Source organism: Chenopodium album, chromosome 18 (genome assembly GCF_948465745.1).
Source record: "Chenopodium album chromosome 18, dcCheAlbu1.1, whole genome shotgun sequence".
Lineage (NCBI taxonomy): Eukaryota > Viridiplantae > Streptophyta > Magnoliopsida > Caryophyllales > Amaranthaceae > Chenopodium > Chenopodium album.
This window is the reverse complement of record NC_137851.1, coordinates 5,060,788-5,088,647: the sequence shown is the minus strand read 5'-3', so window position 1 is coordinate 5,088,647 and position 27,860 is coordinate 5,060,788. Positions and strand designations below refer to the sequence as shown.

Below are 27,860 nucleotides of genomic sequence, written 5' to 3'. Positions count from 1 at the left end.
ATTTTTAGTGACTCAAAATGTTAGTCACATTTGTTTTTTTCAAGTACCATTAATAATATTTTTTTTATCAAAATTCTCTAACATTTGCAAAAATATTTGTGCAAATTTAACTTTCTCATGTAAATTTTACTTTCCCATGTACTTTAATTACTTTCTCTCTCTACTTTTTTGCATACTCAATGTAAATTTACTTTTTCAATATACTTTCTTTAATTCTCCTTAATTCCCGTGATTTTTCTTCAAAAGTGACTATCAATCGGGGGCGGAGGGAGTATTACTTTTATATGCAACTTTGGAATATCATTTATGAGATATAAAATATTCTAAAGTTGCATATAAAAGTAATTGGAGGTACTAGTTAGATTATAGACATTTCCCAAAGGAGCACGCATTCTTCACTGTATTGTGCATAATGTGATGTAATGAGGGACCGATTATATATAGGAACTTAGAAAGATCGAGTTGGAAGATAGAGACAATCAGTACATATGCTAATTCATTTTCCTAAAGTCATTATCTGATAATAAAGTCGGATGAAAAGAAGTAAGAAGTGAAGATCACTATATTATGCCTTTCATTTTCTATCTTTCATATGTTAAACAAGCTATTTATCTAAATAAATTCCTTGGACAAAGCTAGCTTGTGATCGATTATGTACTCTTATATACGTTTATGGTAAGATCGCGTCGAGTGCACCAGGGCCATAACTGTGTAATTGAAGGTTTATAACATTTCCAAGACTGTTAGGTTATTTTCATGTAGTTCGACTAATTTAAGTTGATACTCCGCATTAGCTTATTTAAACACTAATCAAATGAGATCAAATCATGATCTTGACTTTTTACTAGGTTTAGTTTTATTTACGAATATTTTATTTATGAAAAGTATATATTAATATGAATCTAATAATCTTACTATTAGTATAGAAATAAGGTTAAAGTTTGGTCAAATTTAAAACTTGTATCAAAAAAATTCAGATCATACAAATCATACAGATTACAAACTAAATATAGCTTTACACTAACTTTGAAATTGTTTATATACACCCGTAAAATATACTCGTACAGTCGTACTCAACCATTTACTATACTTCTTACACGACCAACTTAAAAACTGCAGTACAAGTGATCTCTTTACAAATACAGGTTGCACTTGCACACTTGCACTTGTTACTTTGTTACCTTTTAGGTCTCGTACCACAAAAACAAGAATTGACAAAAAAAAACAAGTTAGAAACAAACCAAAAAGATAAGAAAATCAAATACTTGTATTTTCCCCCATTTTATTAACAAAGATAAATATAACAAACCAAAAAAAGGTTAAAAAAATATATAACAATCCAACAATAAAAGCAAATTACTAAATTAGTTACCTGTCTTTTTATGCTCCATTCCATGTGGGATGTTCTTATATATCTTCACATCCCTAATCTCTATTTCTAACACCAAATCACATGCTATATAATTTAATTTTAACACCCATATTACACCAACAAAATTTTATAAAAAATAAATTTAAATAAAAATCTAATTAAGAGAAATATTAAGCAACTTAGTCAACTAATCATTCCTCAAAAAAAAAAAAAAAAAAAAAAAAAAAAAAAAAAAAAAACTTGAAATTTATTTCTTCTTGCTTCTATCTTTGCCAGTTGAAAAAATAGAGCCAAACCCAAAAACCTTTCCAGTAGGAACATTAAGAACAGGGCTAACATGAATTACACCAGAATTAAACGAAGACCCACCAAAATTCTTTTTCAATGGAGGTTTTTGATGATTACTGGAGCTTGAATTCTTCAAATTCAAATTACTCTGTTTTTCTTCTTTCGAAATCAATGATCTTTTAGCACTTGTTGAAGACCCTGTTGATTTACTTCTTGATAAAAGAGGTAAAGGACATAATCCTCTTTTATAAATACTCCCACAATTCAAACTTTTACTTCTTTTGAATGTCCAAAATGTTGATTTGCTAGAATTGTTGTTGTTGCTGCTCTGTTTTTCCTCTGTTTCCTTTTCGCTTTCGCCGCCGTTGTTCAAAACAGAGGACGGCGGCAATGGCGGCAAGAATGCTGAATACAGCGATGAAGATGATGAAGAAGAAGATGGAGAGAATGATTTTGATTTTAAAATTGTGGGTATATTTTTTTTCTTGATTTGAATTGGAAGAATTATCCCATTTGCAAATAATTCATCGGCTAATGTAGGTTCTTGATCAGAGGATTTTCGAGTGACACAAAAGTCGAAATCATAATCAAGAAGAGATGATTTTAAGGGTTCAATTGGAACAATTTCTGAGTTCTTAAGATCATGAGAGAATGAAATTCTAGGACTCATTCCTCTACTTGAAGGGCTTTCTGTATATAATTCAACCGCCATTTTTAAATTTTTTGTTTTTGGTGATGAAGAAAAACAGGGGATTATGTAAAAATGAGGTTTTTTTTTGGCTGAAAAAATGGAGTTTTTTGGTATTTGAATTTTTCTAAGTTTTTGAATTCTATTGGAAAATGTGTTAGTTGGGAAGCAAGAAGATTGGCTATTACCAAGAGTCTAAGGAAGACTTGGACTTTGTAAAATAAATGAAGACTTGGATTTTTTTATAGGAGAAGTTAATGACTAGCACGAATAAAGAGAGAAAGTGTTAAAGGAGTTGGTGAAATGAAGATGATTATTGGCTAATAATTTCATTTTTGGTTTGAGTAAGGTTTGATTATAGGTGAAGCAAGTGGGGCATACTAGTTGTAGATTTTTGATATAGAGGTAATTTGTTTCGAGTCTTATTGAAAATAATTATATACACCGGGTATATGATTCACTGAAGGGTAAGTTTTTTTTCTGATTTGATGATTAAATGAGCAATAATCAACAAAATGAACAAATAATATCATGGATATATGGTGCACCCGTATGTATATAATAATTTCTCGAGTCTTATTCTTAGCGATTTATAACTTTGGCTAAACTGAATATGATTTTATAGAATTCTTGATAAAGACGGGTTGATAAGTTTGATTTGTCGTACATATTAGTTTAACAAAAAATAAAAATAAAAAATAAAAATAAAAAAATTGTGAACCTAAAATGTTAAATGAGCTAGGCAAATATAATTATTATTAGAATGTTTGATAGAGCACTTATTTTTAATAAAATGTCCATTCTATCTTTTCTTAAACTAATCTTTAGAGAATAAAAGTTGAAACAAGTAGGGAAATTTTGCACAAATGGGCCATGCATAGTGATTTGCGAAAAATGAGATTCATTAAGTACAACAACTTACAAACAATTTCAATCAAAATCTCGATCCCTTAATCCAACATATAAAACAAGTTGATTTTTCAAACTCATTTACTAATCTAGTTGAGAGGTGAGCTCCAAGACTTTTTTGGCTGTTTTATGTTGTCAACAACTTGATCATTAATGCACTTTACGTGCATTTTAAGTATAAAATATAATGATTTGTTTAAGCGTTCGTACACTTTAACCCCTATTTTCTTCAACTTATATAAATACGACTATACGAGTACTTGATATCCATGTTTTACGTTAATCAATAAAAATTAATAAATTTTAAAACAAATATAATAGATAATTACGTAGTAAAAATAATTTTAGGTTAGCAAATTTAAACTAAAGAGAAAACAATATTTACCTCTAAAATAAGCCCAAAAAAAGGAATTCTGTAAGAGAAAAATATCAAATCTACTCCAAGTACTTGTATAATTGTATGTATCAAAACTCTTTTTTTTTTAAAAAAAAAAAAAAGTAGGTTAGTTACTTACAACCATTTTTCTTTTAAAAAAAAAAAAAAAAAAAAAAATTCAAACTTGAAGCAACTAATAAGAGGAGCGCATATACCTTAGTAACAATAAATGAAGACTTGAAATGAATGTGATGTCGGTGAATCTTTCATCATTTTACCGTCAAAAATATAAATGTGAAGGCTTGACTAATTTCCTGCCTTGTACGCTACTAAAGTACTAATCTGCCATATCTTCATGTATGAATTATGAACATGGAGTTGTGGAGCCATGGAGTTACTAGAAGAACCAATAAAAAGACAAAGAAGATAATTGCACTACTAAAGAGTAATTTGACAAAAGAAATCGCTTTCATTTTCAGTTTTTAGTGCAGATTGAACCCTGAACTCAAGGACAGTGACGTAGATATGATTTGCAAATATTTGAGATACTAGGTTAAGTCCCGTGCCATACTGCCATGCACGGTCATAATTAAATTTTACAACAAAATAAACAATAAATAATGGTGTTAATTCAACGATAATTTATCCAAAAAAATTATTTGTAACAAAATAACTTGAATTTTAATTAGTTTATACCAATACTAAATACGTAAAGGTTATTGAATTGGATTGTATAAATAAATGAATATAATAATAGAAACTTAGAAGCTATAAGGTTTTATATAAGAAAATTAAAATATTAGCTTAGGTTAGTACCCATATACGAACTCATATACATTTGTCCTTAAATTATTGACACACTTTGATCGATATAATATGAAAATTTAGTTGAGTTCATTTTACTTTAGGATAATTAGTATTCAATAATCAACTTTTAAATATATCTTTAGTGAGTAGTAGGGGTTTTTATTTTTTAAATAATCACATAAATGTTTTGAATAATTAAATAATTTTCCTATATATGTTGCGTAAAGAGTATACTATAACAAACTTATTTTGTTCTTATAAATGTTACGTATAATTTTAAGATTAATACAAAGTTTGCTATCAAAATGATTTTTCTTTTTTTAATTAAAATAAATTTTATTATCAAATGATAAAAGTTGGAGAAAAAAAATCGATATTGATAATATTATACCAATTTGGAAAAGAATATATTCCAATACATTATTTTTAATCAATGTTAGTATTTTTGTAACTAAAAGTTTTCTAGTATATAGAATATATGTAAAAAATTTAATTGAATGTAATTGGATTAAATTAAATATGTTGTCAAAAAACTAAAAAGGAAAGGAAAAAAAAGGCGGGAAAATTTTTAACCAGGAAATGACAAGTGTCATTCCTGGTTTCGCTTTTAGTATAGATTTATGATTGTAATTTTTTAAGTAAAGAAGTTTGCAATTTGACGTAGTTAATCAATTAATGAAAAAAAATTAAAAAAAAAAACTTTTCTTTTAATATATATTTCTATAGTTCTCTATAGAAAATATATGAGAGTCTAAAAGAGTTGTGTCTAAATTAGAGTTTATCAATAAGTTTACCCTAAACAAATCTAGTCCACAATTTCGAGCTTGAGCCGAGGATAGATTACCTTGAATTTTTTAGTACTTCGTATTATGTATGGGCCAACTAATCTAATTCAAGCCACAATCAAGTTGAGCTTTTATTTGTCGTCTAAAACCGATTTATCAATATACTCCTTTTATTTTATAATAGTTGTAACACATATTTTTTTACGGTATTTAAAAAAAGTGGGATTTATATTATTTAACACACATTAAAATGAGGTGAGAGGTTGTTAGAAGTACAATATAATTTAGTGGGGCATGTGATTTAAATGAGAAAAATAGTACAATTTTTCCCCCCAAAATAACTTTTCAATTATAGTGTGTTGTAAATATTGTGACATTTTCATTTTAGATAAATGTTGCAAGTATCAATACGGATGAAGCATATACACTTCCAAGTATCTTGTGACGTATTAATAGCAACAATAATTAGGAGCTCATGATCAACATCCGGCTATGTTTAGGGCAAAATTTTTGGATGTGATATGTGGCCTAACTCACATGTTGAACATATGATTGAAGTAATGCTAATGATCGAAAAGATAGTTTTCAAAGAGGACACAATCTTAGTAATTTTGCTTATTGTTACACAAATATGATCCGTGTATCACGGGATAGATAAAGAATTAAAAATCAACAAATTCTAATACTAATATAAATAAACTTACATTATATTGTCAAGTTATCATGTCGGATCAACTTTTATCTGTTACAATTAAAGTATATTTGCGAAGTGTTATGCTCGAGAATTGACCAAACCGTATACAAGTCGGACCTGAGTTTGCCTGATTAACCCTACAAAGTGTACCATACATAAAAAGAGAGGCAAAACAAGTCCAAATAATCCGCTGGCAAAATTGATCGTTGTTGGTTATCTTTGTTTCACTCTTGTTAGGTTGTAATGTCAAATATAATTGTCAATCTCGACATAAAAGAGGAATCCACCAACTTTTGCAGAGTACAGCCATGAAAGTCCAAATTACTAAAAGCAAATTTTTAAATTTTTTTTTTTTATTTTTTGAGAAAAAAAGGAATAAAAAGGGAAACTTTATTATCCGATTGTTACTCCCTATTTAGCTTTATATAATTGCCCGAACATGCCTCGTGATGTAGGGCCTAATTCGGATAATGGACTTTTCCTTAAGATCAATGTCCATTTGGCCCACTTTTTCAATGGCCTATGATTTCGACAAAATGAAATAACCAAATAACGATTACGCAACAACATAATTTGTACATAATTTTAGAAAATTTATAGGGGGGAGATCGAATGGTGAATTTTATAACATAAATTTTTAATGTGTCTGGTCACACCGTGTAGTCGGGATTACTCGGCCGGTTAGGGATTACTTATTCAGAAATACTCAATCGACCATAGATTGCTGGGCAGTTATGGGTTACTTGGTCAGGGGTTACTCGGTCGGCCATGAGTTACTCGGTCAGTCATGGGTTACTTGGTCAGGGGTTACTCTCATACAGAACACGTGCTAACCGACTGAGTAACCTTAGAATAAATAACCCTTGACCGATTGAGTAATCCCAAAATAAGAAACCCCTGAATAATTAAACCTGACAAAAACCCGTTAATCAATTGAGTAAACCCAAAATAAGTAACCCTTGGTCGACTAAGTAACCCTTACCTAAGTAACTCCGAGACATTTTTATAATATAAAACATAATTAGTGAAAATATATTTAGTTTTTAGTTAGAGAGCTAAATAATAAAATAAAAATTGATCCATATCAAATTAGAAAGAAAGTGTTGTGACAAGTTAATATATAATATGAGTAGAAAATGTTCAAATGTTACAAATAAAACGGAGGCAAAAGAATAGTGTTGCGATAATTACAAAACTACGTTGTTTAAGTCCTACGAGGCTTTGAGTTTTCCGTGGTTTTGGTGCGTTTCATTTTACACCACAAACATGTTGGCTGTTCCAAGTTCACTCGACTATTGTATAGTTACAACTTTATCAGCATCCATCTTTCGATTCCTATCACAAATACAACATCAAAGATCAAAGTATCAAACACATAGTTTCTGCAATTGTGCTTATTGTTAGTCAATGGCATCTTTTCTGACTTCATCTCCCACTTTTTCACTTCCAAACAAGGTAATAATACTCTAATCTAAACTCATAGTTTTTTTTTTTTTTTTTTTTTTTTTTTTTTTGTGTTGCGTTAACTCAGTTTGTGCATATGTTTATTGATTTCTTGCTATTTTGAGAAGAATTGATCGATTTAATTTTGGGTTTTTTAAAGTTTCTTTTAATTTTTATCTAGTTGCTGAAAATTTGTAAGCTTGAAATTATTATTATAAACCCTAATTGATGAATCCAATTGTTCCAATTATGTATGATTGCTTGGTTGGGTTTAGTGATTGTGATAGTCTAGTTTCTGGGTTTACTCATGTTTATGAATATTGTTGCGGAATTATTTGCTACTGGGAAGGTTTTTCAGAATTTGATTAATTAAGTTTATTCAGGAATCAGGATTTAATTTCCAAAATCAATGGTTGTAATCTTACCAGTGATAGTTGATAGATATTATATTTATGGTAATATTTGTCGCAGATTAGGATAGTTATTTTGGCAATTATACTTAGTGAAACAAACTTTGGCCCAACACCAAACTTTAATCCTTTGCAACTTTAGATAATTAGTAGCACGATTATCGTTCGAGTTTGGAAAACATTTTAGAAGTCATCCCATATCAATTTACTCCAACTAACACGTCAAATTTCCGGTTTTTCCATGCTATCAAAGTTGCCAAGTTTGGATTCCCAAGCTGAATTTGACTAGTGTAGATTGGCATTTATGATTCATCACAAATGTGCAATGATCTTGAAAATTTCATAACCAAGCAAGGGAAGAGTTAAGAATGGTTAAAATCAAAATGGTTTCCTGTGATTTTTCCTATTTTTAAATGTACAAATGTTGTCCTTAAAGGATTGTAAATGTTTATGAGAAAAATGTTTTCATTTATGGATCTGTCTAATGATGGTTCGGCTTTTTTGAGGAAGTAAAACTACCTGATTCATGTGTTTATTTGCTTATTGTCGATTTTCTCCATAACAGATTATATATCACGGTGAGAAAATTCCACTCACTACCTTATCTGTATCAACTTCAAGCCCATCTATCGTAAGAAGGGGTAGAGGCTATGGGAAATGTTCAGTATCAAGAGCTACTTCAATCGAAAACGATGTTATTCAAAAGGATGCTCATGGGGTTGATAAAAAGGATGGTATGTCTTCCTACTAGCATGCACAGATAGTTGAATATATACAACAGAGTCCAGTAATTGTTGTCAAACATAAGCATGCAGGCACACATGGCTGAAAAAGTGTAGGTTCAAAGTTTATCAGACACTACAATTCAAAACTATGTTAAATATCCTCTCCCTTCATGATTTTATCTTGAAAATGTGTGCTTCTTACAAAGTAAGTACAGAGAATAAGACCATAGGTTTGAATTTTGCGGTTACTTATTCAGTAAAGTTCATGATAGCTCTAGCCTTTAAACCTCAATATTACGGAATTGTCAAGCTTGATTCTTCTTTGTTATTCTTTTTCCCTTTGGGTGATGAGGAAGCGAATTGGCACTTCCCCATTCTCATTTCTTTCAAAACTTTGTTTGTCTATCAACAAATAATTTCCTTTGCTTCAAACTGTGTTATAAACTGATGAAGCGCTTCATAAATCAAATCGAATCACGTCTGGTTTGCGTAGTATCTTAAACAGTTTTCTTTGTTGGTGTTGCCTCATCTGTACTGAGTTGGAGCTATTGATACAGATTTTGGAGTAGTTGGCATGCACCATGTTGGCATTCTTTGTGAAAACCTTGAAAGATCACTCGATTTTTACCAGAACATACTAGGTATGTATATATATTGCTATGTTTCCAAGGACACATTTTTTATGTCTCATTTTCATTTCAATGCTTTAATACACCCATATCTTGGCAGGTCTGGAGATAAATGAGGCTAGGCCACATGACAAGCTTCCCTACAGGGGTGCATGGTTGTGGGTTGGCTCTGAGATGATTCATTTGATGGAGCTTCCAAATCCTGACCCATCAACCGGGAGGCCTGAACATGGTGGTCGTGATCGTCATACTTGTATTGCTATTCGGGATGTGTCTAAGCTTAAGGATATCCTCGACCGAGCAGGTAGATATATATTTTCCCTTTTGGTTCAGGAATGAACTGCTTAAGTAATGTTTTAGACTTTTAGCCCTCTGCCATGATCAAGGGAAATAATTTTACTAATTGTAACTGGCAGGTATACCATATACCCTCAGTCGATCTGGAAGACCTGCAATTTTCACTAGAGATCCAGATACCAATGCACTAGAATTCACGCAAGTCTAATTATGCATTATACATAAATTTTTGTTTTGATTCCTTGATATATAGGTTGTACATAATGTTAAACGAACAGTTGTATTTAGAATATCTGGGTTTTCAAGTTTATATACTAGTATAATAATCATATGATTTCTTTGCATGAATTTGTATGTAATTTTGCAAATAAAATTTATTATTATTATTTAAAAAAAAAGAAAGATAGAAAGAAAAGGGTAACTTTATTATCCAATTGTTATTCTCTACTCGTATGTATCTTTATATAATTGCCCGAACATGTCTCATGATGTAGGGCCCAATTAGGATAATGGACTTTTCCTTAAGATCAATGTCCATCTGTTGGCTATTTGGCCCACTTTCTTAATGGCCCATGATTTCGACAAAATGAATTAACCACAAGTGTCTATATGCTCATTTGATCATCTTACCAAAACCCTCCGTCCCTAATTATTTGTCGATTGTCCATTTTCTGATATAAGAGGGAAAAGTGGTGAGATCTTATGTACGGAGTTGTAGTTTTTGTGAAGGTAAAGTTGCGGTCTTCATAAGAGAGTATGAGATTCAAGAAAAACACAAAATATATCTACGTTTAAGCACAAATGTTTCTACGTTCAAGCACAAGTATAAAGTTGTTGTCGATGGTGATAGATCTTGCATTATATCATTATCTTTATCCCATTACTATACCAACATTATAGCTTGTTGTTATTGCTTTGTTTTATAAGCCATATAAAGATTATTGGTTAGGTTCTCAAAAAAGCTTTTTTATTTTTGGCCGTATATTTATATATCCTTTTAGCTCGTATAATACGTAAAATAACAAAATGATTAAATTTTTTTTTTCTTTTCATTGATGTATAGAGAACTTGTGCAATAGCAAAAAATTGGGTAGAGTTGAACTTTATTACGAGTACGAGTCATAAATCTTACAATACTTGTGGACAACTTGTGCAATAATAGAAATATTAATGGGTGGAGTTGCACTTGATTTACAAATCGAGGACTAGAGTTGTTGCTACATGAATCTAATGTTCTAGTAACAATCATTGTCAAATTTGTTATAATCATCAATCATGATAATCAACAATTCATATCTATGGACACTTTTTTTAGTAGGTGTGACAAGACTCTTATCTTGGGGGCTTGGGGCCTCATTACCTTCATCGCATATCAACAATCTAAGCGTCTCATCAATTCATAACCTCATAAGCCCCAAAGACAACTTGAGTGCTTTAAAAAATCCACTTTGATCCTTACCTATCAATTTAGCTCGTTATTGACACATCTGTCGTCATTTTGAATACCACCGTAAACCTTTTTTTAATTACAGATTAATGGATACTTTTGATTCTAAAATAAGTTTTACGATTTTTGGATGCGTCCTTCATCATTACTTGATATATTGACACCGAGAATCTCAAAAAAATGGTTCAATTTCATGAAATATAATCTTTCATTTAGCCTCTGATAATCATTTTCAAATCTGACAAGATTTTATCGATATGACCAAACTCAATTATGTGTTATTATTTTTTATTTAAAAAAAAAAAACCAACAAACTATGAAAGATTAAATTATGAACATGGGAAATCATGTGAATACATTAATTGAATATCATTTGAAAGAATTGACGCTGAAAACTGAATGACATTTTGGAAGGTAAAGCCCAAATTAATAAATTCAATGAGTTTCATACAGAAAGAGCCAACTAGGCTTACCTTTCTTGAGAAGTTGGTACCTGACGCGGTTAATAACAGGTCAAATTCAACATCTAAACAAATTCTGTAACTGCAAATTTGATTTATCCACTGTCTTTTTTTGTTTCTTCCAGATTAATTAATTAAAAATATAAATTTCAAATTCAAAAAAAATTCTGAAACGTAATTGGCCTTTCTGGGTTTGACCTTTTCCACCAAACACAAAGCAAGAAGAAAGCAAAGTTTAAAGCTTTTTCTTCATTTTTGCTAATTTTTTTTTGAAGTTTTAGAGAGAGAAAGTTATAGAGCGAGAAAGATGAATCAACCAAATTGGGAGCTGAAGGGTTGCTGTAATCATGATCAAAGAAATTTTATGATCACCATTGGCATCTTCACAGTTGTTATTCTTGCGGTTTGTTTCTTTTTACTGATACCCTTTAATTTTCTTGAAATTTTTTCATGAAACCCAGAAAATAAAGTTTATAACTTTCCCTTTGATCTTTTTTGATTGTGCATTTTTATGCAACTTTGAATCTTGGGTTTCATCAGTAATGTATTTACTAGGTTTTTATAGGTTACCAAGATCCCAATTTTACTACTTATCCACTTGAGTTTACTCTTAATTATTGTAGATTTGTAGAAGAACTATTTGATATCATAGGGTAATAAACTGTTTTATAGATTTTGTCAAATTTTGCACTTTAAGCTTGTAGTTTAGGGGAATTACTTGATAATACATAATTGGTAGAGTAAGGATTGATTTACAGGAAATTTGAGTTGTTAAGTTTGTAATTTGAGTGTTGATGATGCTTAATTTAACTATTAAACTGTTCCGAGGTACACAATTTGGAGTTTGTGTTGTTAATTATAGTGTTAGTTACTCAAATTACTATGAGAATTTTTCATAGTTTTAGTATAAGCCTTATTCACTCAAACATTGGTACCCTGCATTAGGGTTTCTTCTATTATTTCTAATTGCTGATATGAACTCAATAGCTGATAGTGGATAGTGATGCCAGGATTGCCAACATTGCTCAAGGTCAACATGTTTTAGCTGAAGTGTTGAACTACCTGAAAGTTTGCTAGGATAGTTGAACAGTATATATAACTGCTTGAATATTTTAATCTTTATCGTTTAGACCTGTATGATCTTATTATACTCGACGTGTTAGTTGAATTTCATGACTTGATTAATTTGCTGAGCGACATACTTTCTCTCTTGATTGACAGCTATGGAGGACATTTTTGCTGACACCATTTAAGCTCATTACCGTCTTTCTGCATGAAGTCAGTCATGCTATAGCATGTTTACTTACATGTGGTTCGGTAAGTTATTCTCTGCTTTCTTTTTGCAACTTTATTCACCAGTTTTTTTTAGGTAGAGGATAGACAGGATAACCGTGACACTCAGCTAAGCCCCTGTGCCTCCTCCAAATTATTACTCAGATTAGTTAATTACTTTTGCATTGCAAAGACCAAATTGCAGAAAGTTATGTCTGGAGCCATTTCTTATGAATTAGCCAATCATCTCATTAGGTCAAGTTCATGAAATGGATCAGGAATGTCCCTAAAACAATCAGAAAACAAGGTGGAAAAACAGTAAATTTTGGAACTTGGAAACCATCTTTTTAGGAGGCACATCTCTCCCCCCCCCCCCCCCCCCTCTCTCCTCCTCCTCCTCTCTACTCCTGAGGCATTAAAATTTTCATGAAATGAGAACGAGTCAAGTTCCATACACTTGAATACGTCGATATCAAGTCAGAGGCATTTGTTTCAACTCTAGAGAACAAGCCAACCCAACAGTTAACTGTATTTATTGTCATAACGAACATAAAACAAGCTTAAACTGAAGTCTCTATGGCTCTAGCTTACCTACACAGATCTTAGAGAACTTCCTAGCACGAGTAGATAGTGTGAAATTAAGATATGAGATTCAGCAACATGCAACAAACAGAACTCCTTAGGCAATAGCTTTTGAAATTACATTACAGACTGAACAGCATGCACTTTTAAGAAAAAATGTTAATTAACCTGTTTATGGTTGCATGTTTCATAAAAGCAGCCTTGGGAAGGTGTAGAGGATATTGAGTGGAATATACAAGTCAAACACATCAGAACATTACAAATAGAAATTAATACATTTGTTTTATGAATAACTTTTTTCAAATACTTCGGTTTATCATAGCATAATGACAATTAGGTCTCCAAGTTCTTAGTGATTTAGGAGGTCAGTTAACCATCTTCTAGATCAAGATTCTTGTTGGGAATAGTAGGCCCGTAAGGGTAAGGCTACAAGCTACAGAGTAAAATTTTCAGATATACAGGTAATGGTATCTGTCTACGTAGGAATTTGGTGTCATTCGATTCAGGGATAATGTTATGTCGTGTTATCTTGTTTAGATGTCTATTCATTTGCAGTTCATCTGCACCAACTGTAATATATGCAGTTCAATAATTGCTGCCCTATTTTGGACCATAATACTTCACCTGTGTCTTTATGCCTAAACAGCTTAACGCTTAGATTTCTGCTTCCATCCCATGTAGTTTATAGACAGTATTCTGACTGAATTTTGAGCCAGGTTTAATAAAATTATGCTGAACTATACATTGGAATTTGTTTTAAATTTTCTATTACAATTCCATGTTACTAAGAGAATGTAAACTCGAGAAATTATCGATCAAAGGTACTGCAGGTCAATTCCTGATTAATGATTATGGTCGCTTGTTCTATGCTGATATCTAGGTGGAGGGAATCGAGGTTCATGCAAATGAGGGAGGTTTGACACGAACACGTGGCGGTGCATATTGGCTGATCTTACCTGCTGGATGTAATTTCCTGTCTAAAAGTTTTATTTAAATCCATGTATATTACTTTTCCTGCTTCTTGATCAATCTTGCCTATATCTGAGGATTCTTGCTTTCATATTATGCTTCAAGTTCACCTTTTACTTCTTGATCTGCTTATTTAGAGCTTAATCTTATCATATCGTTTGGGCACTCACACATTCAATGGATCTTACACATTTAGATCTCGGCTCTTCATTCTGGGGAATGCTTTTGGTACTTGCCTCCACAAATCTTCTTACAGCAAGAATTGCTGCTGGCTGTCTTGGTGTAGCACTGATCGTCGTGCTCTTCATTGCACAGAATGTAAGGGATTTATGATTGATTTTACATCATGGTACCATCATTTAGCTCCATTTTTGTCTTAGATAGATCTGACTTTTTTTAAATTTGCTTGGTAACAAACAGTGGACACTTCGAGGACTTTGTATTGGTGAGTCTATGTGCTAAATCTAATACTCGGTTTTTCTTTCTAATGATTATTTGTTGTATTAATTTACATGACACTTGATGATGACAATACAGGATTTATTGTTTTTCTTGCTGTAATTTGGATCTTGCAAGAAAAAACAGATATACATATCCTTCGGTATGTCATCCTTTTTATTGGTATGTGCTTACAATCCTCTTTTTCCATTTGATTATATGTACATGTTAGCACTATCTTTAATTTCATAAAATCTCAACAAGAGATTTTGCATCAGTCACTAAAAAGCATGTTTCATTTTTGCAGGGGTGATGAACAGTTTATTCTCAGTTTATGGTAAACTCATTTATCCTTTTCCAGAAATATCTACTCGCTTGATTTTCGGTTAAAGTTCTGAATTTATGCTATGATGTAGATATCTATGATGATCTAATATCTCGAAGAGTAAACTCTAGTGACGCTGAGAAATTTGCTGAGGTTTGCCCTTGCCCATGCAATGGGTTTGCATGGGGGTTCATTTGGTGAGTTTTTTGGAAAGAATAAATGCAATTTACACTACTTTGATTTTTTTTAGTTTGACAATAATTTTTTTTCTCCATCTTGAAAATTTTGTTGCAGGGGAATTATATCCTTTGCATGTCTCTGTGGAGCCATGTATTTGGGCCTTGTCATCCTGTCATGACCTTGAGTAACAATGCTTCTCTGAACATACTTTCCAAGGTGCATTTCATAGCCTGAACTACAGTTAAAACCGACTCTTGTTGCAAAGTGAGGAATGGCAGTGGTACTGTGGTAGTACATTTGTGTGTAGTAACTAATAAATGAGGAAATTTCTATAATGACTGCTCTAATGCTCTATGGTAATGCAACTCTATTCCCACTTAGGTGTTCATAAAGTAGCATCGAGTGGTAATGAAAATTTACAAATTAAATATTAAAACATACTTGGGGATGGATCTGCATTACTATAGACTTCCAATTTTTTAGACTTTCTTTACAAAATTACAGTGTATTGGAAATTTGCAATTACCATCAGTTATTACCACCAACTAAACAGACTGAAAAATGTTCTCATAATGTATTAGTAGTCTCCTACTTGGTGGTCACAGGATGATTTTATTGACATTTGACAGCAATGATTGGCCCTTGTTTATGCAGGATTTTGCATCATTGCGCTCTGGGATTGAATTTCTAGTTTCAGCTGACATCGTGGATGAACAGAATTTCTTCATTCTTTCGCCGTAATTTTTGCTATCTACATACCAAGGGTGGCTTGTACATTTAGACAGAAATGAACCTATTGTTGTAGACAATCTAGACATACTACTGACCATGGAAAACAATTTATTGGAGTTATTTTTTCGACTACTAAATAACACTTTGTATATTTGAGATGTTTCTGATGCATTGGTGTTGCCAAATGACTATAACTTTTACTGATGACTACTGCTGGCATTACTGCAGTGTGAAACACATTTTATCACAGCAACAGCTTCATGCTGCTACTAACTGAAGCAAAGGTTGTGTTAATGCGCTATGGGGATGGATTTCAGAGTTTATCGACTCCACTCCCTCACACACATATACATAGTACGATTAGTAAATTATTTTGAACAACACACGCGCACAACCCCAACCTGTCCAATTATCCTCCCTACACGGATGACAGGATGATATCAACCTTATATTGGCGGCCTTGATCCTCAAGAAGCAAATAACTATCAAAGACCATAACTAAACCTGTGAAGGTCCCTCTGTAGTCTGTACCCATCAAAGGCCGAAGGCCATAAAAGACGGCATAAACATGAAAGCATTTCATGAAGTTGAGTGAAAACCTTGTCCTGAGTTGAGTTAACTAATCAAATTCCATAATTCCCCAGAGTTCCGAATATTCTATTCACATATACCATGTTCTGAAGTACTTGTATAGTTTTAGTAAAGTAAACACGAAAGTTGTTTTTCATTAGACGGATGTTCCTATAATTCCGCTCTCAACTTGAAATTATTTTAATCAAAACTTACAATTTATTGTTGCTTTTACTTTCTTTAGATTTTGTGGAAAGTCAACTAATACAAGTTCTCTTATGCATAAAGGTGTATAATATATAGTTATACGGTACCATGCAAATATTCTAGAGTGCAAATTAAGTAACTTCAGAAATAAATGTTCCAAGTTATAATTTGTCAAGAGTTTTTAATTGTCTTAATATAAAGCTTTCCCTTTATGACTTTATTACAAATTTACAATATGAACTAAATATATGTAGTGAATGAACGTAAGATTCAATGAAGTGTCAAAAAAAAAAAAATAATACGAGTACAAAAAAAAAAAAGGGAGACAAAGTCGCACGATATGCTGCACGTTTAGAGAGTTTCATTCTTCAGCTGGTTTTTTCTTCCTGGTATTCTACATTTGAATTTTGACTTGGAATATTTCTTAATTTTAAATATATAATCCACATTAAATTCCAAGTAATTAAAATGTTACAATTGCTAAGATTATGAGCTAACTCTTTTTTACTGTAAAGACAAGCAAGTCATGCCAGGTTACAAAATTAGCCTTCAGAAATTCATGCAAGGCTCAATATTTTTTACAGAACAAAGCTATATATCCAAGTCATCATCAGGATCCTCATCAGAGTCTGGTCTTTCATCATCTGAATCACGGAGATAAACTATCTCACCTCTGGAAGAATTTTCAGTAATTCCTGATTTCTCAGCTTCGGTTGCCATCCCATTTTGCGACTCCATGAGAGATCGACGGCCATCATAAATTTGGTTTGCTTTATCTGTTTCTGAAGAAGTAACAACAAAATACATCATCAAATGTCACAGATACCATAATGACTGTCTTCGGACTTTTTAATATAAAAAAAGCTCAGATATAACCAAAACAGCCTTTTGCATTTGGATGCATCAGTACCTTGGTGTTCAAAAGGAAGAACTACTTTTGAACGATCAATATGCTCTTTCTCTGACAGATCTAGATTAAATTGCACCTGCAGAGATTAAAATTGAAATTAGGCAAAAGTTATGCTCAACCAAGAATGTTAGTTTACTCAGATTAGTCCATATAAGGACCAATAACTTCATTTAAGTCCAGGTAAAGCAGATAACATGGGTTTTTTGCAGTCTTTGTACCATGGAAAAAGTGGAGTATAGGAAGTAAAAATTCTACTAACGTGTGCACAGATTACTAACCTTTGGTACAAGTGTCTGTGCCATTGACTCCTCTTCAGAAGAAATTGACTTGAAAGTAATTCCTGTCGGCTCAACATAAAATTCTTCAGACTGAACAAAGTTAAATGTATCAGCAAAAGGACATCTGGACCACTGAATCCTGTAATGATATAGCATTATCTTAGAAAAAAGAATACCATCAATCTAACTCTTCCATTTCTGCGCTTTAGGCGCACCCTCAACTTTGCTTTCCTAAGATTCTGCTCAAGCAGGCCTTGTTGTCCATTTTTTAGTTGAGTCGAGCCTTCCACACTAGCCACAATAGAAGACATATACTCAAGAGCAGCAATTGTACTTGCGTCATGAATATCTGAATGCAACAGCCAAAAGGTACTGGAAACTTGTCCTGCAACATCACAGATATAGCGATAAGAAGGGTCATATAGCATACTCCACAGAAAATCATGATCCATGAACAACTTAGTGATTGCAATGAGATCATTGGTATAACCAGCTTACAAGACTATCACTCTTCAAAATGACAGGAAAAATACGCTAACAGTAGGAGAATTGGACTATAAGATGTCCTACATCTAGAGTAGTTAACTGTGTGCTTCACGCTCTGCTTGACGCCAAGTAATAGAACATAAATGAGAGGTCAAAGAGAAAATGTCATATTCCATTAGAACAGTAGCACCGATTCATGGACAAAACTTTGCTAGAGTAGAGTAAATTCAAAGAATTCCAGAAATTAGCAACAAACAAGAATGTACAAATAGATTATACATGGAAAATAAATCTCCATGGCCATAATAGTAATGGAATTATGGAAAATCAAAGCATGATGGCAACACAAGATCGCGCATTTTCATAGTTTAATCATGCTTTTTAAAGAAGGATTAAAGGATGAGATATAAGGATTTCAGCACTACATAAGAAAACCCAATCTTTTGAGGGTTTAAACAAGTGTAGAATTAACAAAAATACCCAAACTAGCAAAATTAGGGGTGGGAGATATATGTTCACAGACGCAATAGTTCCAAAACGAATCCAAGTCAGGTGAAAAGTTGCTGAACATATGGCCCAATTAGCCAAAGGAGGCAGACCAGAGATGTGATAGTATAATGATGAACAAGTACTGTTGCACACCTAGGTTAAGCCTGCTATTATCAAAACAATAGGCATACATGTCTTAGGCCAGCTGCAATAAGGAAAAGGCAAAATGTAATTTCATGATACCCTCTCATTTTAAGAAGGCAATCATAGTATTACATATTCTGGACACTGATTAACACAAGTTACGTGCATTTAGTTTAACATCTTACACATCATAAAGAAGCAAAATATTCAATCTAGATGGAGAATCATACCATGACAGCGAATATTACTAAGAAGATCGGCAACAGATGACAATGGGACATCTCTTAGTAACTCAGTTACCTGGAAAAATTAATTAACTGTTAGAAAGAAGAAGACAATATGAAAAAACTTTTCAAACACTATAGATTATAATAAGATACATTATAAAGACCGATTCATCAAAAATATTAACATAGAAATTTGCGACGCAAATATTAACCCCTTCCCGCCCCCGCCCCCCCCCCCCCCCCCCCCCCCCACACACACACACACACACAAAAGGCAGGACAAAGTAGAAGACAAATTTTCACATAATATGCTATATGAGTGATGAATGGGAGGCTATTTGCGTAGAGCACATCAGATATTTGGAGCCTTTTGGAAGTTATATCACTTTGACCAATTGGGTTTCATATTACTCGAGCATAAATTGACACCGAAACCATACATTTAGGTTGAAGCGCTGAACCACCACAACTTTAGCTTATACTTCAATAACTAAAGTTTCGATAGATATGAATACAATCAAGAGAATATATAAATATATTATGCCACGCCCTGCCCAAAGAGTTTTCACATCACGGGCACAATAAATTATCAGGAACCTTAGGGCTTGTTTGGCATCATTTTTGGTTTTCAATTTTCTGTTTTTTTGAAAACTAAAAACCAAAAATAGGAAACAAGAAAAAGGTATTTTCACTTTTTTGTTGTCAGTTTTCAAAATTATTATGATTTTAATAAGTTTAAATAATTTTTGATTCATTATGTAACATATATCATATACTTTTATACAACAAAAAACCAAAAAAAAAAGAAAACCACAGCAATGCCAAACGAACCCTTAGTTATATATTTCCATGTGTTTGTACGAATGGTGAATATTTCAATCCAGTGCTTGCCAAAATAATTTATTGCTAGTAGCAACTTAAATTCTTAAATCTAAAAGGTTTGTTCTCACTCCTCCCATCATTTTGACTTAGACATCCGCCCACGACCACCTTACCCCCAACAACAAAAAAAAAAAAAAAAAAAAAAAGCAATAAATAAAGAAAACCTCAAATGCATTTCATCATACTTGATTCTAGTCTACAAATCTACAACAGTACAATGTGAGAATCTATTCTACCAAAAGAAAAAAAAACGAGCATATTATCTAGTTTTTTATTTCAGGGAGGGGAGAACAGAAACAAATCATTACCGAGTCTATTGCTATGCAAAATCGATCCTTTCCTTGTCCAACCATTCCTGTGGCATAAACATGTAGAAAGTTACAGAGCGGTCTTTCATTTATCTACCCCTGGCTAAAACTAGCAAATATTAACATTAATATCACTTCCCATACCATGTGTTTTGACCATAAAAGATAATCATCTCTCTCCCTCCCTGCCTCCCTCTCGTACAAACATCATGGGATTTTATACTAACAAAAATTCTGAACTTCCAACAATAATGCTCTTTCTCCATAGTTTATCTACATAATTTTTGATAGAAGTAAGTTGAGTTCCTCATTAAACAAAAAATAGTTTGAGGTAAGCAAAAGTTCAGCAACACAAAAAGTTAATTTGAGCTATAATAAGTTAAGGAAAACAAAGTATTATTATTTTCAGAAAAATAACTTGGGGAGAGCAAAGCCTAAGGCATATCTCTAGCACTCACTTGTTTACGCACAATTGCCAACTATGTTTAATCAATCTCAGCTTTATTAATATGAAACATAAGAGCACAATTCGAAGCTATACCTTTTCCCAACTCAAGAATCCCAGAAAGCAATTTTTCCAAATTTCTTACATCCCTGAAAACTGTCACCCCAAATGAAGAATCTGAAGAACTGCCAATCCGCCCACTTTCCTTAAGCCTATGCTTCCAACCAAGAGGATCGGTATAACAATCTAGTATCCGAACCCTACACAAGAATTTCCCAAAGTCAGAATATTCCACATCATAACCAAGATTAGACCTTGACTTGTTAAGGTTCATTTTTTTGACTGATTATGTAGAACCATGAAAACAGACAATAAAACTAAGGAAACCTGGCAATTCTGAATACTACATGATCAAAATAAATGAATAAATTGTGAAACATTCCTTGGTTGGAAATAGTTGTCACAACTCACAAATCCTCAATCACTCATAAGGATAGACATGATATACAAGAAGAGCCTTCTATATGGTCGAACCACTCTCACGGTCTCCTCAACACTCAACCAAGTCTCTTGCAAAATCTAATCATAAACCATCACTATCTTAAGAAAAATTACAACTTTCTGATATGAACATCTGTAAGTAGTACTACTATATGCTATATTTTCAAATCAGCATATGTTTCTACTCTTCAACAAATTCAAACAATAATACAACCTCATTTCCTTAGCTTATTATCGTGTAAATTTTTGAAAAAAAAAAAAAAAAAAAAAAAGATAAAACTCGGGAATATAAGATAATTCAAATCCAAAACATTGGAAATTCTCACATACATTGTACCAAAACAACTACACCATTTAATCATCAATATCTTCACTATTTAAAATTAAATAAAGAAATATTAACTTCAAAATAAAACAAAAATGGAGGAAAGTAAATACATGCCATTTATCCAAAGAAACGCCATCGATTCCACTGCTCTTCAGGAAATCAATATAATACGACGGGCTTCGAGCAAATGCGACGATCACCATACCTCTGCAAACAAACAAAACACAAAATCAATGTAATTTTCAAAATTTTGGAGAAAACAGGATGATATGGCGTCACTAGGGTTTTAACCTGGATTGTGATTTTCCCGCCAAAATGAAGGAAGAAAGCTGAGAGAGAACGTAATCGAAGACATGAAAAGCTAGAGGAGAGAGAATGGAGTCTTTGATAGTGAAAGCTGGAGCTAATTCTCCCTCTAATGCTCCGTCTCGAAGAACTCTGCAGGTTGCTTCCGCCATTGTTGACGATGATGAAGCTCACTCTAAAACCCTAGATTTTGCAATCTGGGGTTGGGGTTTTGAGTTTTGACCTCTTTTCGATTTTGATTTTTGGTTGACGGTTGGTTGGTTATACCCCGCTGGCCGTACGTCGTCGTTTTGGGTTTTTTTTTCCCATTGTATAACCGATTGTACGAAAGTACTCGCGACGTGGGGAATTCACCTATGGACTTTGGAGTCGCAAAATTGAGGCCATTGTTATGGAAATGGTCGGAAAGGATTTTTTAAACTCGATTTTCAAGTTAAATAAGTTTAGATAACTAAAATTCAAGTAAAGAATTCATAAAAATAGTTAATGCTTGGAAAACAGAAATTATAGTATGAGTTCGAACTCATAGTGGTACATATATTATGAGCTATTAGACCTTTTAAATACGTTTTTAAACATTTTTGACTGATGAATGATAGCAAGTTTTTTAATACAAGTATGAAATATTTGGCATATCAAATTTTGAAGTTTATTTATTTGGTGGGTGAAGTCACAATGAAATAGAATCACCCATTAATATATGAAGAGACAAATATTTGAAAAAAAATATTTGGTTGGCTTTGTCGCATTAACACAAATACACATTAAGTGATAAATTTTCAATTCCCATAAAATGAAAAAAGTTGTTAAGGGTCTGTTCTGATTTATTGAACTAAACTAAATTAAACTAAATAGAGCTGAAAATGAATTGTTTATGAGGGAAGAAAATTAGGAACTGAATTGAACTGATTAGAGCTGAAGTGAACTAACATTAAGCTGAATAGAATAGGCCCTAAGTTGCTTACATATAATCTCCTGTGCAAGTAGAACTCTCCATGGGAATTCCATTTTCCTATTTATAAGCAATAATCAAACAATTTTCCTCACTTCTTTAAAAGTAAAACAGGGTCTACAATGCGAAGCTTGGGCATGCTTGGAAGCTATGAAATGGGTTCGTGCAAAGGGCAAACGGGGTCTCCTTGTCCTCTCATATTCAACTGCCCTCCTTAACAACCTCCAGGGCAACACAGGTAAGGATATTGAGATTTCGTGGACGGTAAATGAGATAAAGGAGGTGGGTGCATCTTTCAAAAGATGTACCATCTTGAAGGTTTCGAGAGACCAAGTCAAGAGGGCAAACGATATTGCTAGAAATTGCCGCTTTACTACGCTTAATTATCTATAGGTTTGTATGTTCCTTTGCTCTTGTCAAAAAAAAAAAAAAAAAAAAAAAGTGAAACCCATACTTTTATGATTTAAATGGAAGTGTAACTTACTACATGCAACCAAAAGATTAGTTATTTTAGTACTTAAGACAACAAAATACATGCATCCAATGGAACAAAATCGACATTTTTTTTTTAAAACTAGGGAATAACACGTGTTATTCTTGAATTAGTATTTGGTATTTTATTCTTGAATTAGTGTTTGGTATACGGAATTACGGAGTATAATTCTCCCTAAGCTTGTTAGGTAATCTCTCTTGTGCGTGGCGGCAGGCGGAGACAATCATGTGATCTCCATCAAACATGGGCCAATCTTGTGAATAATTTGTGATGTCATGATTTGCAATTGTAATGCAAAATTGTAGGAGAAATAAAGGGGACTACTACTTTACACTATAATGCATCCATAATTTACATTTAGTAAAAGAAATTAATTAAAGTGCACACTTGACATTACAATTCACGTGATTTTGTAAAATTTAAATTTATTATACAACTATACAAAAAGAAAAAGGTCAACTCGTGTATATGTTGTTGGAGTTTGTGAATTATTGTACAATAATATATAATCATAATAATTATATGATGTGATATTTTAAAATTAAAAAAAGAAAAAAAGAAAAAAAAAAAAAGAAAAAAGAAAAAAGCAAGATCCAAATGGTGAAAATAATAGTGGTTGTGATCTCAAAATTACGTTAGTTGTAAAGGTGTAATCAATCAATAATTTCATAAACTCTTCTCACCTTATACCTGGGAAAAAAGTTTCTAAGACTGTCGGTTACTATGTTACCTTCATTTTGACTAGCAACTATATTAAGAAAGGGATTATGTCATAGAATTTAAGATTTTGATGTTTCTAGTCCCTTAATTACTACTTGTGGTTAAATATAATAAGGAATTGATGTGTCTATTCAGTGAATGATTTATCCTTTGATTTTACAAAAGGATACAAAAATTGATAGTTTACTTCATGTGTAATGACTAATGAGTTAGTTTCTACCGTAATATACACGGGTATAATATAACAATTACTTTATTAGTTAGGTGCTTATCTGTTTCTAAATGTTTGCTTTTATATTGGTATGTCTTTTTGTATATATGTGTAGGTTTTACTCGTACATTATATGTTAAGATGATACATTTGTCTTCTAATGTACACACAATTATTTCCTCATATCACTACTTCTTTATTTACTCTTATTAGAAAGTGTATTAAAGTGCAAACAATAAAGAATGGAAAGAGTACATAGCATCCGAAACATGTTTAAATTAGGGTAAAATGGATCGAATGACAAAATATAAGAATGTAATGGACCCGTTGTACATCAACTCTAAGCAAGTATGGTCATATATCAAGGGAAACAAAAAAACATGGTACCTCTTTATATCAATGCATGTTACCAACTCATCATGATGATTTAGAATATTGTGTCATTGTCCTTTTAATATTTAAGCAAGTAATTAAGTTGAGCTATGTGGACTATTTCATAAATTAATAAGTGGGTCAAATGAGATTATTGAAGATCAGACATCATACCAAAAATATAAAATATTACTTAATGAGCTTTAAACTCATCAAGACCTCATTGAACTAGATATGCTAGTTGTACTTTGAATGTAATTTAGAATACCTAAACTAATTGTTTACAATATATAAATCATATAAAAGACCTACTAAAATCTTGTATATTAAACTTTCAAACTTTCAAAGGGAAGAAGACACACTACCTTGATGTTGAAGACTAAAAGAGTCATTTATTGGAAGACATGAATTTTGGTGTGATTTTGTTAGTAAAAAGGCAAGAGTCTCACGTGCATAGTAGTTTGAGAAAAGCATCCTTTTGTACCTTGGCAAATAAGCAAAATGTGATCACCTCTCTCTTCAATTCGATCTTTAGCCCTTTTTCTTTTTCTTTTTTCCAAGCTTATTAATTCCACTTTAATTTGGTCATTACTCACTAGACAAGTTTATGATGTAATTGTAAAGCTTTTGTTTTAGTAACATATCTAGAACAACTTGTGAATCAAGGTATTAATACTATAAAAAAAAAATGGAAATCAAATTAATTGGGGGTTAACTTTAGTTATTATATCATTGGTAGGGCATCCACAATACCACAAATAATGAAAATTAATAGAGAAAAGTTGATTAAATGAATATTTTTTAGACTTTGTTCTAATCAAATTACTATAATCGGTTTCAGTAAAATCAATTTTAATTACATCAACAAATAAATTCATTTACATTCTAAAATTCAAATCAGTTTTAATTATTAAAACCATATCGATATAACTTAGTTGCAAATAAATAACCTAATTGTAGATGAGCATTATCTTAACTTTCGATTAATTAGCACCAACGGATCAAGGGCCTAATCAATTTATTCATCATATTTCTGCTTATCTTAGGACATTAGAACTTGCACATTAGGAATAATAGTGATGAGAAAGTGATATTGTAGCAAATAGGTATTGGTAGATATGTTATAATGACGTATGGAGAATTTTTTTAAAAAAATTAGAAAAAAATGAGTGAGAATTGGAAAAACAATTGTATGAATTCTGAACCAGAAAAAGGGGAAAGAATTTAAAAAAGGGGAAAGAATTTAGAAAGTGATTGGGATGTAATTGGGGGGCTAGAGTTCCTTCTCCATATATTTCTGAAGGGGAAAGCCAGTAAAACCACACCCACGAATAATAGAAGTAATGTCTTTTTCATTGAAGTCAAAGTACTAATTGAATATTTATTTATTTATTTAATTACTATTATGAGTTTAATTTGTAAGTAATGGTAGATACAAATTTATAAAATTTATTTTGACATATGCAAATTCATACAATTGAGACCCTTAATTTTGTACAAAAAACACATAGACTCATACAAAAGAACAAATTAAAATTTGGAATATATACAGTATCACATTACTTATGTAGTAGTTGATGAATGAAAACCTTAACAATTTAACGGTGATACTTAGTTAAGACTTAAGAATAGAGTGATACATAAACTTCAATAATATTATTCTTAATAACTCTTCACGCGAACAAATTAAGTAAACAAAAATATTTATTTTTTGAGAACGAAAGAAAAACACAGTAATTGATCATGATTACTCTGTATTTTTTTGGACATATGTTTATAAAATCTTTAATCCGAAGTTCCTTTCTGGAAAGTAATGTTTCTAAATTAGCATAGTAACAATCAACAACTATGCATAATTGGAAAATGGAGATTGTAGTACCTTCATTTGTCAACATCTTTACCATAACTATTTTGTTTTGATCTTCACAAACTTGTCATTCTACATTTCTACCCCATAACCCACGGCATACAAGATGTCGAAGTCATTATTGTGTAACTTTTGCGTATCTTAATATATATTTACTGATATACAAACAACATAAATTCCAAATTTTTTTCTTTAGTTTACACTTTATTATTCAGTCCTTCATATATATATTTTCTTCTAAAGAATAATAAAAAATCACTACAATTTCCTTGTCTATTTTGATATTTCCAATGAAATCGTAAGTACGTGACAAAAGGATATCTTTGGATAATTAATGGAAGAGATTATTAGTATTAGGGTTAGAGAGTTATGATAACAATCTATAAATAATCCACACGGACATAAAAATAAATCTAATATCCGAACCAGATAAAATTTTTAAGGAATTTTGGACTAAATTTGACCGATGATTGAAAGATAAATTTTTTTAACCTACAGCCTGGACCGATTCTCTCCGATCGATTCATTCTAATCCATTTTTCTAGTTCGGGTTGGTTTTTTGAACTCCAATCCCCTAAGTGTGAACACATAATTAATGTATAGAAACTTAATATTTGTCCCAACACATGCAATTCCAATGCTATCTTCATACACACAAAAGCTGAGCATGCAATTGATATATTGCCAAACTTGTAAGGGTCAACTCCTTCACTTGTTTAAGATCATTACAACTTCTACATTAAACTACCTTCAATTCACAACTCACAACCGTTACTATGCATGCCAATTCAAAGTTGCGTCATCTCCAACCTTCTTTTAGTGCTTATATGCCAGCAAGTGCACAACTGCCTACACAATTTTATTTATATCCTTTGTTTTCTAATTTATCATATTTATTGCATGTTGTATGATAATAGATAATACACAAATTAATTAATTAATTAATAATATATTGTTTGGTCTGATTTATTTAGTAATTAGTTTTATGTGAGTGTGGTCGACTATATTATGTGTATGTATTCCTGCAATTAGGAATTATATCTAACTTATATACCAAGTCAAATAACCAAATAATTTGTTCAAAAGTCTATGGACTAGAAACTTTGACCGATCAAATTATTTGCTTGTTGCAACTTATTAGCTTACTTAGTATTGTACAATAATGAGAGTGACGGATAGCTCAAGTGCTTAGAACTTCTCTCCCGATTTCAGGAGATCCTAGGATCGATTCTCACCCCCTCCTTTGTGACTCTCTAAACACCAAAAAAAAAAAAAGGTATTGTACAATAATATAATTTCAATCGCATTAAATATGTTTGAAGCAATAGATAAAGA

General features: G+C 31.9%; 4 protein-coding genes across 4 annotated transcripts; 2 read left to right on the top strand and 2 right to left on the bottom strand.

The window, feature by feature from the left end:
• Positions 1–694: 694 nt before the first annotated feature.
• On the bottom strand, positions 695–2,673 carry LOC145592808 (uncharacterized). Its single transcript, XM_081649315.1, has 2 exons — positions 1,373–2,673; positions 695–707 (listed from the first exon to the last, which is right to left on the bottom strand). The coding sequence occupies exon 1, from the start codon at positions 2,370–2,372 to the stop codon at positions 1,620–1,622; it is 753 nt and encodes a 250-aa protein (XP_081505441.1). The 5' UTR covers positions 2,373–2,673; the 3' UTR covers positions 695–707; positions 1,373–1,619.
• A 4,490-nt stretch (positions 2,674–7,163) lies between these two features.
• Positions 7,164–9,771, top strand: LOC145592807 (uncharacterized). The gene is made up of 5 exons (XM_081649314.1): positions 7,164–7,374; positions 8,338–8,506; positions 9,055–9,138; positions 9,227–9,430; positions 9,543–9,771. The coding sequence occupies exons 1-5, from the start codon at positions 7,327–7,329 to the stop codon at positions 9,629–9,631; spliced, it is 594 nt and encodes a 197-aa protein (XP_081505440.1). The 5' UTR covers positions 7,164–7,326; the 3' UTR covers positions 9,632–9,771.
• Positions 9,772–11,331: 1,560 nt separating this feature from the next.
• On the top strand, positions 11,332–16,039 carry LOC145592806 (uncharacterized). Its single transcript, XM_081649313.1, has 10 exons — positions 11,332–11,734; positions 12,553–12,648; positions 14,066–14,150; positions 14,351–14,472; positions 14,575–14,599; positions 14,692–14,775; positions 14,900–14,929; positions 15,009–15,114; positions 15,212–15,313; positions 15,752–16,039. Exons 1-9 carry the CDS (start codon positions 11,639–11,641, stop codon positions 15,273–15,275), a joined length of 708 nt encoding a protein of 235 aa, XP_081505439.1. The 5' UTR covers positions 11,332–11,638; the 3' UTR covers positions 15,276–15,313; positions 15,752–16,039.
• Positions 16,040–16,972: 933 nt separating this feature from the next.
• Positions 16,973–22,157, bottom strand: LOC145592805 (elongator complex protein 5-like). Its single transcript, XM_081649312.1, has 9 exons — positions 21,896–22,157; positions 21,719–21,811; positions 20,872–21,035; positions 20,331–20,377; positions 19,144–19,213; positions 17,971–18,179; positions 17,795–17,884; positions 17,517–17,592; positions 16,973–17,388 (listed from the first exon to the last, which is right to left on the bottom strand). Exons 1-9 carry the CDS (start codon positions 22,060–22,062, stop codon positions 17,198–17,200), a joined length of 1,107 nt encoding a protein of 368 aa, XP_081505438.1. The 5' UTR covers positions 22,063–22,157; the 3' UTR covers positions 16,973–17,197.
• Positions 22,158–27,860: the final 5,703 nt, after the last annotated feature.

Coding starts and splice junctions, on each gene's coding strand:
- LOC145592805 (XM_081649312.1), bottom strand. CDS start 22,062: ATGGCGGAAGCAACCTGCAGAGTTCTTCGAGACGGAGCATTAGAGGGA. Junction 17,885..17,970: donor ATGGAAGAGTTAGATTGATG/GTATTCTTTTTT, acceptor AACTTTGTTCAG/TCTGAAGAATTTTATGTTGA. Junction 17,593..17,794: donor CACAGACACTTGTACCAAAG/GTTAGTAATCTG, acceptor TAATCTCTGCAG/GTGCAATTTAATCTAGATCT.
- LOC145592808 (XM_081649315.1), bottom strand. CDS start 2,372: ATGGCGGTTGAATTATATACAGAAAGCCCTTCAAGTAGAGGAATGAGT.
- LOC145592806 (XM_081649313.1), top strand. CDS start 11,639: ATGAATCAACCAAATTGGGAGCTGAAGGGTTGCTGTAATCATGATCAA. Junction 14,600..14,691: donor ACTTCGAGGACTTTGTATTG/GTGAGTCTATGT, acceptor ATGACAATACAG/GATTTATTGTTTTTCTTGCT. Junction 14,930..15,008: donor CAGTTTATTCTCAGTTTATG/GTAAACTCATTT, acceptor GCTATGATGTAG/ATATCTATGATGATCTAATA.
- LOC145592807 (XM_081649314.1), top strand. CDS start 7,327: ATGGCATCTTTTCTGACTTCATCTCCCACTTTTTCACTTCCAAACAAG. Junction 8,507..9,054: donor TGGGGTTGATAAAAAGGATG/GTATGTCTTCCT, acceptor CTATTGATACAG/ATTTTGGAGTAGTTGGCATG. Junction 9,431..9,542: donor GGATATCCTCGACCGAGCAG/GTAGATATATAT, acceptor TGTAACTGGCAG/GTATACCATATACCCTCAGT.